Source organism: Coregonus lavaretus (assembly GCF_964263955.1).
Source record: "Coregonus lavaretus genome assembly, chromosome: 31".
Taxonomy (NCBI): domain Eukaryota; kingdom Metazoa; phylum Chordata; class Actinopteri; order Salmoniformes; family Salmonidae; genus Coregonus; species Coregonus lavaretus.
Window position 1 is genome coordinate 3,279,539 of NC_140018.1, and position 15,709 is coordinate 3,295,247.

A 15,709-nucleotide genomic window follows, 5' to 3' on the forward strand; every position below is an offset into this window, starting at 1 on the left:
CTGTTATAGTACTGTCAGCCAATCAGCATTCAGGGCTAGAACCACCCAGTTTATAATACTAGTTACATCATTACTGTTATAGTACTGTCAGCCAATCAGCATTCAGGGCTAGAACCACCCAGTTTATAATACTAGTTACATCATTACTGTTATAGTACTGTCAGCCAATCAGCATTCAGGGCTAGAACCACCCAGTTTATAATACTAGTTACATCATTACTGTTATAGTACTGTCAGCCAATCAGCATTCAGGGCTAGAACCACCCAGTTTATAATACTAGTTACATCATTACTGTTATAGTACTGTCAGCCAATCAGCATTCAGGGCTAGAACCACCCAGTTTATAATACTAGTTACATCATTACTGTTATAGTACTGTCAGCCAATCAGCATTCAGGGCTAGAACCACCCAGTTTATAATACTAGTTACATCATTACTGTTATAGTACTGTCAGCCAATCAGCATTCAGGGCTAGAACCACCCAGTTTATAATACTAGTTACATCATTACTGTTATAGTAATTACTAGGGATGTGATGATACCAGTATAGCCATATTGTTTCCATGGCAAAGATGAAAACTCGAAGCAGACCAAACGCTTTGGTCCTTTAAAACCTGCTGTATGTAACATACAGTGCATTCGGAAAGTATTCAGACCCCTTCTCTTTTTCCACATTTTGTTACGTTACAGCCTTATTCTAAAATTGATTAAAATAAAAAAAATTCCTCATCAATCTACACACAATACCCCATAATGACAAAGCAAAATACGTTTTTTTAGAAATGCTTGCTAATGTATTAAAAATAAGTATACATAAGTATTCAGACCCTTTCCTCAGCACTTAGTTGAAGTACCTTTGGCAGCGATTACAGCCTCGAGTCTTCTTGGGTATGACGCTACAAGCTTGGCACACCTGTATTTGGGGAGTTGCTCTGCAGATCCTCTCAAGCTCTGTCAGGTTGGATGGGGAGCGTTGCTGCACAGCTATTTTCAGGACTCTCCAGAGATGTTTGATCGGGTTCAAGTCCGGGCTCTGGCTGGGCCACTCAAGGACATTCAGAGACTTGTCCCGAAGTCACTCCTGCGTTGTCTTGGCTGTGTGCTTAGGGTCGATGTCCTGTTGGAAGGTGAACCTTCGCCCCAGTCTGAGGTCCTGAGATCTCTGGAGCAGGTTTTCATCAAGGATCTCTCTGTACTTTGCTCCGTTCATCTTTCCCTCGATCCTGACTAGTCTCCTAGTCTGATGCTGCCACCACCATGCTTCACCATGTGGTCCTCTGTAGCTCAATTGGTAGAGCATGGCGCTTGTAACGCCAGAGTAGTGGGTTCGATCCCCGGGACCACCCATACGTAAAAATGTATGCGCACATGACTGTAAGTCGCTTTGGATAAAAGCGTCTGCTAAATGGCATATATTTATTTATTATATATTTATTCACTGTAGGGATGGTGCCAGGTTTCCCCTAGACTTGACACTTGGCATTCAGGCCAAAGAGTTCAATCTTGGTTTCATCAGACCAGAGAATCTTGTTTCTCATGGTCTGAGAGTCCTTTAAGTACCTTTTGGCAAACTCCAAGCGGGTTGTCATGTGCCTTTTACTGAGGAGTGGCTTCCGTCTGGCCACTCTACCATAAAGGCCTGATTGGTGGAGTGTTGCAGAGATGGTTGTCCTTCTGGAAGTTTCTTCCATCTCCACAGAGGAACTCTAGAGCTCTGTCAGAGTGACCATCGGGTTCTTGGTCACCTCCCTGACCAAGGCCCTTCTCCCCTGATTGCTCAGTTTGGCCGGGCGGCCAGCTCTAGGAAGAGTCTTGGTGGTTCCAAACTTCTTCCATTTAAGAATGATGGAGGCCACTGTGTTCTTGAGGACCTTCAATGATGCAGAAATGTTTTGGTACCCTTCCCGAGATCTGTGCCTCAACACAATCCTGTCTCGGAGCTCTACGGACAATTCCTTCGACATCATGGCTTGGTTTTTGTCTGACATGCACTGTCAACTGTGGAACCTTATATAGACGGGTGTGTGCCTTTCCAAATCATGTCCAATCAATTGAATTTACCAAAGGTGGACTCCAATCAAGTTGTAGAAACATCTCAAGGATGATCAAAGGAAACAGGATGCACCTGAGCTCAATTTCAAGTCTCTCAGCAAAGGGTCTGAATACTTATGTAAATAAGATATGTTTTTTAGTTGCAAAGATTTCTCAAAACCTGTTTTCCCTTTGTCATTATGGGTTATTGTGTGTCGATTTATGAGGATTTGTATTTATTTAATCCATTTTAGAATAAGGCTGTAACGTAACAAAATGTGGAAAAAGTCATGGGGTCTGAATACTTTCCGAATGCACTGTACGGTGTGCTATAGCTTGGAAAACAAATACAGTCATGGCCAAAATTGTTGGCACCCCTGAAATTTTTCCAGAAAATGAAGTATTTCTCACAGAAAAGTATTGAAATTACACATGTTTTGCTATGCACGTGTTTATTTCCTTTGTGTGTATTGGAATAACACAAAAAAAAACAGGAAAAAAGCAAATTTGACATAATTTCACACAAAACTCAAAAAATGGGCCGGACAAAATGATTGGCACCCTTAACTTAATATTTAGTTGCACACCATTTGGAAAAAATAACTGAAATCAGTCGCTTCCTATAACCATCAATAAGCTTCTTACACCTCTCACCCGGAATTTTGGACCACTCTTCTTTTGCAAACTGCTCCAGGTCTCTCATATTGGATGGGTGCCTTTTCCCAACAGCAATTTTAAGATCTCTCCACAGGTGTTCAATGGGATTAAGATCTGGACTCATTGCTGGCCACTTCAGAACTCTCCAGCGCTTTGTTGCCATCCATTTCTGGGTGCTTTTTGAAGTATGTTTGGGGTCATTGTCCTGCTGGAAGACCCATGATCTCGGACGCAAACCCAGCTTTCTGACACTGGGCCCTACATTGCGACCCAAAATCCTTTGGTAATCCTCAGATTTCATGATGCCTTGCACACAGTCAAGGCACCCAGTGCCAGAGGCAGCAAAACAACCCCAAAACATCTTTGAACCTCCACCATATTTGACTGTAGGTACTGTGTTCTTTTCTTTGAAGGCTTCATTACATTTTCGGTAAACAGTAGAACGATGTGCTTTACCAAAAAGCTCTATCTTGGTCTCATCTGTCCATAAGACGTTCTCCCAGAAGGAATTTGGCTTACTCATGTACATTTTGGCAAACTGTAGTCTTGCTTTTTTATGTCTCTGTGTCAGCAGTGGGGTCCTCCTGGGTCTCCTGCCATAGCGTTTCATTTCATTCAAATTTCGACGTATAGTTCGCGCTGACACTGATGCACCCTGAGCCTGCAGGACAGCTTGAATTTCTTTGGAACTTGTTTGGGGCTGCTTATCCACCATCCGGACTATCCTGCGTTGCAACCTTTCATCAATTTTTCTCTTCCGTCCACGTCCAGGGAGATTAGCTACAGTGCCATGGGTTGCAAACTTCTTGATCATGTTGCGCACTGTGGACAAAGGAACATCTAGATCTCTGGAGATGGACTTGTAACCTTGAGATTGTTGATATTTTTCCACAATTTTGGTTCTCAAGTCCTCAGACAGTTCTCTTTTCCTCTTTCTGTTCTCCATGCTTAGTGTGGCACACACAGAAACACAATGCAAAGACTGAGTCAACTTCTCTCCTTTTTATCTGCTTTCAGGTGTGATTTATAGATTGCCCATACCTGTTACTTGCCCCAGGTGAGTTTAAAGGAGCATCACATGCTTGGAACAAACTTATTTATCCACAATTTTGAAAGGGTGCCAATAACTTTGTCCGGCCCATTTTTTTAGTTTTGTGTGAAATTATGTCAAATTTGCTTTTTTCCTGTTTTTTTTGTGTTATTCCAATACACACAAAGGAAATAAACATGTGCATAGCAAAACATGTGTAATTTCAATACTTTTCTGTGAGAAATACTTCATTTTCTGGAAAAATTTCAGGGGTGCCAACAATTTTGGCCATGACTGTACATGTGACCCTTGATGACAACATAATGATGTTTGTTTTCCAACATTAGTGCTGTTTTCCTGAAGGAGTTAAATCTGCTTCGTGTTTTGTTTCCTTGCCTCCTTGCCTAATGAGTTTGGTGATACTGGGATCGTCCCCTAGTACTTACTAACACTATATCATTGGTACCTTTCTGAACTGCATGACCAGGTTCATAAGGGATGAGGTAGTGTTGTGAGCCTGTTGCGATGAACCCATAGAAGACTGGAGAAGGTCCTCAATGGAGATCTTGTTCCTCAGAGCTCTGTAGAGCAGCCTCTGTCTGCACGTCAACTGGCAGTATGTTAGGATCTCAATCTGTCAGAGAGGACATGGTTAGATACAGAAGCAGTATGTTAAGATCTCAATCTGTCAGAGAGGACATGGTTAGATACAGAAGCAGTATGTTAGGATCTCAATCTGTCAGAGAGGACATGGTTAGATACAGAAGCAGTATGTTAGGATCTCAATCTGTCAGAGAGGACATAGTTAGATACAGAAGCAGTATGTTAGGATCTCAATCTGTCAGAGAGGACATGGTTAGATACAGAAGCAGTATGTTAGGATCTCAATCTGTCAGAGAGGACATAGTTAGATACAGAAGCAGTATGTTAGGATCTCAATCTGTCAGAGAGGACATAGTTAGATACAGAAGCAGTATGTTAGGATCTCAATCTGTCAGAGAGGACATGGTTAGATACAGAAGCAGTATGTTAGGATCTCAATCTGTCAGAGAGGACATAGTTAGATACAGAAGCAGTATGTTAGGATCTCAATCTGTCAGAGAGGACATAGTTAGATACAGAAGCAGTATGTTAGGATCTCAATCTGTCAGAAAGGACATAGTTAGATACAGAAGCAGTATGTTAGGATCTCAATCTGTCAGAGAGGACATGGTTAGATACAGAAGCAGTATGTTAGGATCTCAATCTGTCAGAGAGGACATAGTTAGATACAGAAGCAGTATGTTAGGATCTCAATCTGTCAGAGAGGACATGGTTAGATACAGAAGCAGTATGTTAGGATCTCAATCTGTCAGAGAGGACATAGTTAGATACAGAAGCAGTATGTTAGGATCTCAATCTGTCAGAGAGGACATAGTTAGATACAGAAGCAGTATGTTAGGATCTCAATCTGTCAGAGAGGACATAGTTAGATACAGAAACACAGAACTATCTACAGTGGGGAAAAAAAGTATTTAGTCAGCCACCAATTGTGCAAGTTCTCCCACTTAAAAAGATGAGAGAGGCCTGTAATTTTCATCATAGGTACACGTCAACTATGACAGACAAAATGAGAAAAGAAAATCCAGAAAATCACATTGTAGGATTTTTTATGAATTTATTTGCAAATTATGGTGGAAAATAAGTATTTGGTCAATAACAAAAGTTTGTCAATACTTTGTTATATACCCTTTGTTGGCAATGACACAGGTCAAACGTTTTCTGTAAGTCTTCACAGGGTTTTCACACACTGTTGCTGGTATTTTGGCCCATTCCTCCATGCAGATCTCCTCTAGAGCAGTGATGTTTTGGGGCTGTCGCTGGGCAACACAGACTTTCAACTCCCTCCAAAGATTTTCTATGGGGTTGAGATCTGGAGACTGGCTAGGCCACTCCAGGACCTTGAAATGCTTCTTACGAAGCCACTCCTTCATTGCCCAGGCGGTGTGTTTGGGATCATTGTCATGCTGAAAGACCCAGCCACGTTTCATCTTCAATGCCCTTGCTGATGGAAGGAGGTTTTCACTCAAAATCTCACGATACATGGCCCCATTCATTCTTTCCTTTACACGGATCAGTCGTCCTGCCCCAAAGCATGATGTTTCCACCCCCATGCTTCACAGTAGGTATGGTGTTCTTTGGATGCAACTCAACATTCTTTGTCCAAACACGACGAGTTGAGTTTTTACCAAAAAGTTCTATTTTCTGACCATATGACATTCTCCCAATCCTCTCCTGGATCATCCAAATGCACTCAAGCAAACTTCAGACGGGCCTGGACATGTACTGGCTTAAGCAGGGGGACACGTCTGGCACTGCAGGATTTGAGTCCCTGGCGGCGTAGTGTGTTACTGATGGTAGGCTTTGTTACTTTGGTCCCAGCTCTCTGCAGGTCATTCACTAGGTCCCTCCGTGTGGTTCTGGGATTTTTGCTCACCGTTCTTGTGATCATTTTGACCCCACGGGGTGAGATCTTACGTGGAGCCCCAGATCGAGGGAGATTATCAGTGGTCTTGTATGTCTTCCATTTCCTAATAATTGCTCCCACAGTTGATTTCTTCAAACCAAGCTGCTTACCTATTGCAGATTCAGTCTTCCCAGCCTGGTGCAGGTCTACAATTTTGTTTCAGGTGTCCTTTGACAGCTCTTTGATCTTGGCCATAGTGGAGTTTGGAGTGTGACTGTTTGAGGTTGTGGACAGGTGTCTTTTATACTGATAACAAGTTCAAACAGGTCCCATTAATACAGGTAACGAGTGGAGGACAGAGGAGCCTCTTAAAGAAGAAGTTACAGGTCTGTGAGAGCCAGAAATCTTGCTTGTTTGTAGGTGACCAAATACTTATTTTCCACCATAATTTGCAAATAAAATCATAAAAAATCCTACAATGTGATTTTCTGGATTTTTTTTTTTCAATTTGTCTGTCATAGTTGACGTGTACCTATGATGAAAATTACAGGCCTCTCTCATCTTTTTAAGTGGGAGAACTTGCACAATTGGTGGCTGACTAAATACTTTTTTCCCCCACTGTATCAGAGGAAGAGAGGGAGAGGTGAAATACAGATACTTGTTAAAACGATCTGGGAACATCTGGCAGCTGCTAGTCTAGGTATGGAAGGAGGAACGGAGGGAGAGGGAGTGGGAGAGAGGCTAGAGAGAGAGCGAGACGGAAAGTGAGGGGCTGGAGAGAGTGGGGGCGAGGGAAAGTGAGAGGGAAGGCTGGAGAGAGAGTGGGGGGAGAGGACAGCGAAAGAGACAGTTGTGGGTGCGAAGTGACCTCTGGGTAGAGGACTAGGGTGATGAAAGCAGAGACGCCTCCCTGAGGGAATAAATAAATAATGTAGAATATTGAGGCACAGACAGATACAGCCTCTGAGGATGATTGGACGGGACCTCTAAAGTGTGTGTGATTGGTCAGTCAGTCACCTTGTCAGAGAGCTCGTTCTCTACGTCCTTCTTGATCCTCCTCAACATGAAGGGTTTCAGGATCATATGGAGCCTGGACAGCTGGTCTAAACAACAACAACAACAACAAACAGTCAGCTGGTCTAAACAACAACAACAACAACAACAACCAGTCAGCTGGTCTAAACAACAACAACAACAACAAACAGTCAGCTGGTCTAAACAACAACAAACACAGTCAGCTGGTCTAAACAACAACAAACACAGTCAGCTGGTCTAAACAACAACAACAACAAACACAGTCAGCTGGTCTAAACAACAACAACAAACAGTCAGCTGGTCTAAACAACAACAACAACAAACAGTCAGTTGGTCTAAACAACAACAAACACAGTCAGCTGGTCTAAACAACAACAACAACAAACAGTCAGCTGGTCTAAACAACAACAAACACAGTCAGCTGGTCTAAACAACAACAACAAACAGTCAGCTGGTCTAAACAACAACAACAACAAACAGTCAGCTGGTCTAAACAACAACAACAACAAACAGTCAGCTGGTCTAAACAACAACAAACACAGTCAGCTGGTCTAAACAACAACAACAACAAACAGTCAGCTGGTCTAAACAACAACAAACAGTCAGCTGGTCTAAACAACAACAAACACAGTCAGCTGGTCTAAACAACAACAACAACAAACAGTCAGCTGGTCTAAACAACAACAAACAGTCAGCTGGTCTAAACAACAACAAACAGTCAGCTGGTCTAAACAACAACAACAACAAACAGTCAGCTGGTCTAAACAACAACAAACACAGTCAGCTGGTCTAAACAACAACAAACACAGTCAGCTGGTCTAAACAACAACAAACACAGTCAGCTGGTCTAAACAACAACAAACAGTCAGCTGGTCTAAACAACAACAAACAGTCAGCTGGTCTAAACAACAACAAACAGTCAGCTGGTCTAAACAACAACAAACAGTCAGCTGGTCTAAACAACAACAAACAGTCAGCTGGTCTAAACAACAACAAACAGTCAGCTGGTCTAAACAACAACAAACAGTCAGCTGGTCTAAACAACAACAAACACAGTCAGCTGGTCTAAACAACAACAACAACAAACAGTCAGCTGGTCTAAACAACAACAAACAGTCAGCTGGTCTAAACAACAACAAACAGTCAGCTGGTCTAAACAACAACAACAACAAACAGTCAGCTGGTCTAAACAACAAACACGTTCAGCTGGTCTAAACAACATGTAAACATTCATCTGGTCTAAACAACAACAAATGGTCAGCTACAAATCAATCAATCACTTTATAAGACAGACAGGGACACTTGGCTAAATGATTAGAGTACTTCTAAAGTAGATATTAAAAAGACAAAAAGTCTGAAACAATCTCAGAATAAGGTTGTGTACTGTACTCACTCTCGTCGATGGCAGACTTGTTCTCTGCATGGCTCTCGATGTCTTTAGAGAACCACTCGTTGAACTCTTCATGAGAGTCAAACAACGTAGGCATGATGAAATGGAGAAGGGCCCACAACTGAGAGAAGAAATAATAACTGTCAGCATCTCTACAGTACCAGACAGACAGACAGACAGACAGACAGACAGAGACAGACAGAGAGAACCAGAGAGAGAGATAGAAAGAGAAACAGAGAAAGAGGACAGAGATAAATAAATAGAGAGAGAGAGAGAGCCATTCAGTGCCTTCAGAAAGTATTCACACCCCTTGACTATTTTTCCACATTTTGTTGTTACAGCCTGAATTTAAAATGTATTAAATTGAGATTTTGTGTCACTGTCCTAGACACAACACCCCATAATGTCAAAGTGGAATTATGTTTTTAGAAATTTGATCAATAAAAAATTAAAAACTGAAATGTCTTGAGTCAATAAGTATTCAATATATTTGTTTTGGCAAGCCTAAATACAGTGAGGGAAAAAAGTATTTGATCCCCTGCTGATTTTGTACGTTTGCCCACTGACAAAGAAATGATTGGTCTATAATTTTAAATGGTAGGTTTATTTGAACAGTGAGAGATAGAATAACAACAACAAAAAATCCAGAAAAACGCATGTCAAAAATGTTATACATTTATTTGCATTTTAATGAGGGAAATAAGTATTTGACCCCCTCTCAATCAGAAAGATTTCTGGCTCCCAGGTGTCTTTTATGCAGGTAACGAGCTGAGATTAGGAGCACACTCTTAAAGGGAGTGCTCCTAATCTCAGTTTGTTACCTGTATAAAAGACACCTGTCCACAGAAGCAATCAATCAATCAGATTCCAAACTCTCCACCATGGCCAAGACCAAAGAGCTCTCCAAGGATGTCAGGGACAAGATTGTAGACCTACACAAGGCTGGAATGGGCTACAAGACCATCGCCAAGCAGCTTGGTGAGAAGGTGACAACAGTTGGTGTGATTATTCGCAAATGGAAGAAACACAAAATAACTGTCAATCTCCCTCGGCCTGGGATTCCATGCAAGATCTCACCTCGTGGAGTTGCAATGAACATGAGAACGGTGAAGAATTAGCCCAGAACTACACGGGAGGATCTTGTCAATGATCTCAAGGCAGCTGGGACCATAGTCACCAAGAAAACAATTGGTAACACACTACGCCGTGAAGGACTGAAATCGTGCAGCGCCCGCAAGGTCCCCCTGCTCAAGAAAGCACATATACAGGCCCATCTGAAGTTTGCCAATGAACATCTGAATGATTCAGAGGAGAACTGGGTGAAAGTGTTGTGGTCAGATGAGACCAAAATCGAGCTCTTTGGCATCAACTCAACTTGCCGTGTTTGGAGGAGGAGGAATGCTGCCTATGACCCCAAGAACACCATCCCCAACGTCAAACATGGAGGTGGAAACATTATGCTTTCGGGGTGTTTTTCTGCTAAGGGGACAGGACAACTTCACCGCATCAAAGGGACGATGGACGGGGCCATGTACCATCAAATTTTGGGTGAGAACCTCCTTCCTTCAGCCAGGGCATTGAAAATGGGTCGTGATGGGTATTCCAGCATGACAATGACCCAAAACACACGGCCAAGGCAACAAAGGAGTGGCTCAAGAAGAAGCACATTAAGGTCCTGGAGTGGCCTAGCCAGTCTCCAGACCTTAATCCCATAGAAAATCTGTGGAGGGAGCTGAAGGTTCGAGTTGCCAAACGTCAGCCTCGAAACCTTAATGACTTGGAGAAGATCTGCAAAGAGGAGTGGGACAAAATCCCTCCTGAGATGTGTGCAAACCTGGTGGCCAACTACAAGAAACGTCTGACCTCTGTGATTGCCAACAAGGGTTTTGCCACCAAGTACTAAGTCATGTTTTGCAGAGGGGTCAAATACTTATTTCCCTCATTAAAAATGTAAATCAATTTATAACACTTTTGACATGCGTTTTTCTGGATTTTTTTGTTGTTATTCTGTCTCTCACTGTTCAAATAAACCTACCATTAAAATTATAGACTGATCATGTCTTTGTCAGTGGGCAAACGTACAAAATCAGCAGGGGATCAAATACTTTTTTCCCTCACTGTAAGTTCAGGAGTAAAAATGTGCTTAAAAAGTCACACGTTTCATGGACTCACTCTTTGTGCAATAATAGTGTTTAACATGATTTTTTCATGACTACCTCATCTCTTTACCCCACACATACAATTATCTGTAAGGTCCCTCAGTCGAGCAGTGAATTTCAAACAGATTAAACTAAAAAGACCTGGGAGGTTTTCCAATGCTTCGCAAAGAAGGGCACCTATTGGTAGATGGGTTAAAAAAAAGCTAACATTGAATATCCCTTTGAGCATTGCGAAGTCCTTCCTAACTCAATTGCCAGAGAGGAAGGAAATCGCTCAGGGATTTCACCATGAGGCCAATGGTGACTTTAAAACAATTCTTAATGGCTGTGATAGGAGAAAACTGAGGAAGGATCAACTACGTTGTAGTTACTCCACAATACTAACCTAAATGACAAAACGAAAAGTAAGCCTGTACAGAATAAAAAAATTAAAAATCATGCATCATGTTTGCAATAAGGCACTACAGTAAAACTGTAAAAAAAATGTGTCAAAGTAATTAACTTTATGTCCTGAATACAAACAATTATGTTTGGGGCAAATCCAACACAACACATCATTGAGTACCACTCTTTATATTTTCATGCATGGTGGTGGCTGCATCATGTTATGGGTATGCTTGTCGTCAGCAAGGACTAGGGAGTAAAAAATTAAAATTTAAAAAATTTAAAAAAATGACTAGAGGTAAGAATACAGGCAAAGTCCAAGAGGAAAACCTGGTTCAGTCTCCTTTCCAACAGACACTGGGAGATAAATGCACCTTTCAGCAGGACAATAACCTAAAACACAAAGCCAAATATACACTGGAGTTGCTTACCATGATGACATTGAATGTTCCCGAATGGCCTAGTTACAGTTTTGACTTAGATTTACTTGAAAAACTATGGCAAAACTTGAAAATGGTTGCCTAGCAATGATCAACAACCAACTTGACAGAGCTCTAATAATTTTTCTAAGAATAATGTGCAAATATTGTACAATCCAGGTGTGTAAAGCTCTTAGAGACTTACCCAGAAAGACTCACAGCCGTAATCGCTGACCAAGGTGATTCTAACATGCATTTACTTAGGGGTTTGAATACTTATGTAAATTAAATAAATTAGCAAAGACGTTGTCATTATGGCGTATTGAGTGTAGATGGGTGAGAAAAAAAATCTATTTAATCCATTTTGAATTCAGGCTGGAACACAGCAAAATGTGGAATAAGTCAAGGGGTATGAATACTTTCTGAAGGCACTATGCAGTACATACAGACAGGCTGAGAAAGAGATATAGAGAGGGAGAAAACAATAAGATAAGTACTTGACACATTGGAAAGAATTAACAAAAAAACAGAGCAAACTAGAATGCTATTTGGAATACTTGACCACTGTGACTGACCCAAACTTAAGGAAAGCTTTGACTATGTACAGACTCAGTGAGCATAGCCTTGCTATTGAGAAAGGCTGCCGTAGGCAGACCTGGCTCTCAAGAGAAGACAGGCTATGTGCACACTGCCCACAAAATGAGGTGGAAACTGAGCTGCACTTCCTAACCTCCTGCCAAATGTATGACCATATTAGAGACACATATTTCCTTCAGATTACACAGACCCACAAAGAATTTGAAAAAAAAATCCAATTTTGATAAACTCCCATATCTATTGGGTGAAATATCACAGCAGCAAGATGTGTGAAAAGAAGTGGGCACCCAGTGAAGAACAAACACCATTGTAAATACAACGGGACGGCAGGTAGCTTAGTGGTTAAGAGCGTTGTGCCAGTAACCGAAAGGTCGCTGGTTCTAATCCCCAAGCCGACTAGGTGAAAAATCTGTTGATGTGCCCTTGAGCAAGGCACTTAACCCTAATTGCTCCTGTAAGTCGCTCTGTATAAGAGCGTCTGCTAAATGACTAAAATGTAAATGTGACCTATATTTATTTTCCAGAGAGAGAAAGAGACAGAGAGACGGAGAGGGAGAGACAGACAAAGAGAGAGAGAGACAGACAAAGAGAGAAAGAGACAGACAAAGAGAGAGACAGACAGAGAGAAACAGACAGAGAGAGACAGACAAAGAGAGAGAAACAGACAGAGAGAGAGAAACAGACAGAGAGAGAGAGAGAGAGACAGACACAGACAGAGAGAGAGACAGACAAAGAGAGAGAGAAACAGACAGAGAGAGAAACAGAGAGAGAGAGAAACAGACAGAGAGAGAGAGAGAAACAGACAGAGAGAGAGAAACAGACAGAGAGAGAGAGAGAGAGAGAGAGAGAGAGAGAGACAGACAGAGAGAAACAGACAGAGAGAGAGACAGACAAAGATAGAGAGAAACAGACAGAGAGAGAGAGAAACAGACAGAGAGAGAGAGAGAAACAGACAGAGAGAGAGAGAAACAGACGGAGAGAGAGAGAGAGAGAGAGAAACAGACAGAGAGAGAGAAACAGACAGAGAGAGAGACAAAGAGAGAGACAGACAGAGAGAGAGACAGACAAAGATAGAGAGAAACAGACAGAGAGAGAGAGAAACAGACAGAGAGAGAGAGAAACAGACAGAGAGAGAGAGAAACAGACGGAGAGAGAGAGAGAGAGAGAGAGAGAGAGAGAAACAGACAGAGAGAGAGAGAGAAACAGACAGAGAGAGAGAAACAGACAGAGAGAGAGAGAAACAGACAGAGAGAGAGACAGACAAAGAGAGAGACAGAATGACCTCTGACCTCTGCCATGGTGTTCTGTATAGGTGTTCCAGTGAGCAGCAGTCTGTTTCTACACTGGAACTGCAGCAGGATCTTCCATCGAACACTGTCAACACAGAGACATCCAAACTTAATGGACTACATGATGTATTCAAACACCATACAAACATTATACATCATTATTGAAACACTTGATGGGGTATCATTTGAGACACAACTGAAAGAACTTCTCCAGCTGGTGCTGCTCTTCAGTGCTTGGGCCTCGTCCAGAACCGTGTACACTCACTGGACCCTCTGAACTGAGATGGCGCTGCAGAGATCGATAGCTGCCGTCTTAAGAGCTCCTGACCAATTCTGCTATTTGGTGGGGGACGGGGGTTTATACACTGATCGCATCATTTCCTGTGACCGACAACCGCGTCTGGACATTAGAAACGCGATCACTAACCTGGTTTTGGATGAAGATTTGTACTTCGACGAGTCGACAGCTGTGGATGTACTGTTCACCTCGGACCAGGAAGAGGAAGAGACGTCTCAAGAGGCAAACGAGCAGTAACTGTCTCTACCATCCGTTCTATTGGCCAACGTACAGTCACTAAGACAACAAACTGGACGTTCTATTGGCCAACGTACAGTCACTAAGACAACAAACTGGACGTTCTATTGGCCAACGTACAATCACTAAGACAACAAACTGGACGTTCTATTGGCCAACGTACAGTCACTAAGACAACAAACTGGACGTTCTATTGGCCAACGTACAGTCACTAAGACAACAAACTGGACGTTCTATTGGCCAACGTACAATCACTAAGACAACAAACTGGACGTTCTATTGGCCAACGTACAGTCACTAAGACAACAAACTGGACGTTCTATTGGCCAACGTACAATCACTAAGACAACAAACTGGACGTTCTATTGGCCAACGTACAGTCACTAAGACAACAAACTGGACGTTCTATTGGCCAACGTACAATCACTAAGACAACAAACTGGACGTTCTATTGGCCAACGTACAATCACTAAGACAACAAACTGGACGTTCTATTGGCCAACGTACAGTCACTAAGAGAACAAACTGGACGTTCTATTGGCCAACGTACAGTCACTAAGAGAACAAACTGGACGTTCTATTGGCCAACGTACAATCACTAAGACAACAAACTGGACGTTCTATTGGCCAACGTACAATCACTAAGACAACAAACTGGACGTTCTATTGGCCAACGTACAATCACTAAGACAACAAACTGGACGTTCTATTGGCCAACGTACAATCACTAAGACAACAAACTGGACGTTCTATTGGCCAACGTACAGTCACTAAGACAACAAACTGGACGTTCTATTGGCCAACGTACAGTCACTAAGAGAACAAACTGGACGTTCTATTGGCCAACGTACAATCACTAAGAGAACAAACTGGACGTTCTATTGGCCAACGTACAGTCACTAAGAGAACAAACTGGACGTTCTATTGGCCAACGTACAGTCACTAAGAGAACAAACTGGACGTTCTATTGGCCAACGTACAGTCACTAAGACAACAAACTGGACGTTCTATTGGCCAACGTACAGTCACTAAGAGAACAAACTGGACGTTCTATTGGCCAACGTACAGTCACTAAGAGAACAAACTGGACATTCTATTGGCCAACGTACAATCACTAAGACAACAAACTGGACAAGCTCCGTTCCAGACTATCCCATCAACAGGACCTGAAGAACTTTAATATCCTATGTTTCTCGGAGTCATGGCTGAACAAGGACAATATGCATCTAGCTGCTTTTTCTATGTCGTCAAGACCGAATGGCAGCTTTGGGTAAGGTTAAGGAGTGGTTAAGGAGGGAGGTGTCTCTCATTGTCAACAACAGCTGGTTAAGGAGGGAGGTGTCTCTCTCTGTCAACAACAGCTGGTTAAGGAGGGAGGTGTCTCTCTCTGTCAACAACAGCTGGTTAAGGAGGGAGGTGTCTCTCTCTGTCAACAACAGCTGGTTAAGGAGGGAGGTGTCTCTCTCTGTCAACAACAGCTGGTTAAGGAGGGAGGTGTCTCTCTCTGTCAACAACAGCTGGTTAAGGAGGGAGGTGTCTCTCTCTGTCAACAACAGCTGGTTAAGGAGGGAGGTGTCTCTCTCTGTCAACAACAGCTGGTTAAGGAGGGAGGTGTCTCTCTGTCAACAACAGCTGGTTAAGGAGGGAGGTGTCTCTCTGTCAACAACAGCTGGTTAAGGAGGGAGGTGTCTCTCTGTCAACAACAGCTGGTTAAGGAGGGAGGTGTCTCTCTCTG

At 42.5% G+C, this 15,709-nt stretch overlaps 1 protein-coding gene across 1 annotated transcript in view; it reads right to left on the bottom strand.

The window, feature by feature from the left end:
- LOC311107036 (chromatin-remodeling ATPase INO80-like) overlaps positions 1 to 15,709 on the bottom strand; it is a 91,615-nt gene that overhangs the window by 59,780 nt on the left and 16,126 nt on the right. The window contains exons 17-20 of the mRNA XM_084149490.1: positions 13,440 to 13,524; positions 8,595 to 8,712; positions 7,184 to 7,269; positions 4,187 to 4,354 (exon numbers count right to left, since the gene is read on the bottom strand). Coding sequence (XP_084005616.1) covers positions 4,187 to 4,354; positions 7,184 to 7,269; positions 8,595 to 8,712; positions 13,440 to 13,524 — 457 coding nt within the window. The remainder of the gene's footprint in view (positions 1 to 4,186; positions 4,355 to 7,183; positions 7,270 to 8,594; positions 8,713 to 13,439; positions 13,525 to 15,709) is intronic.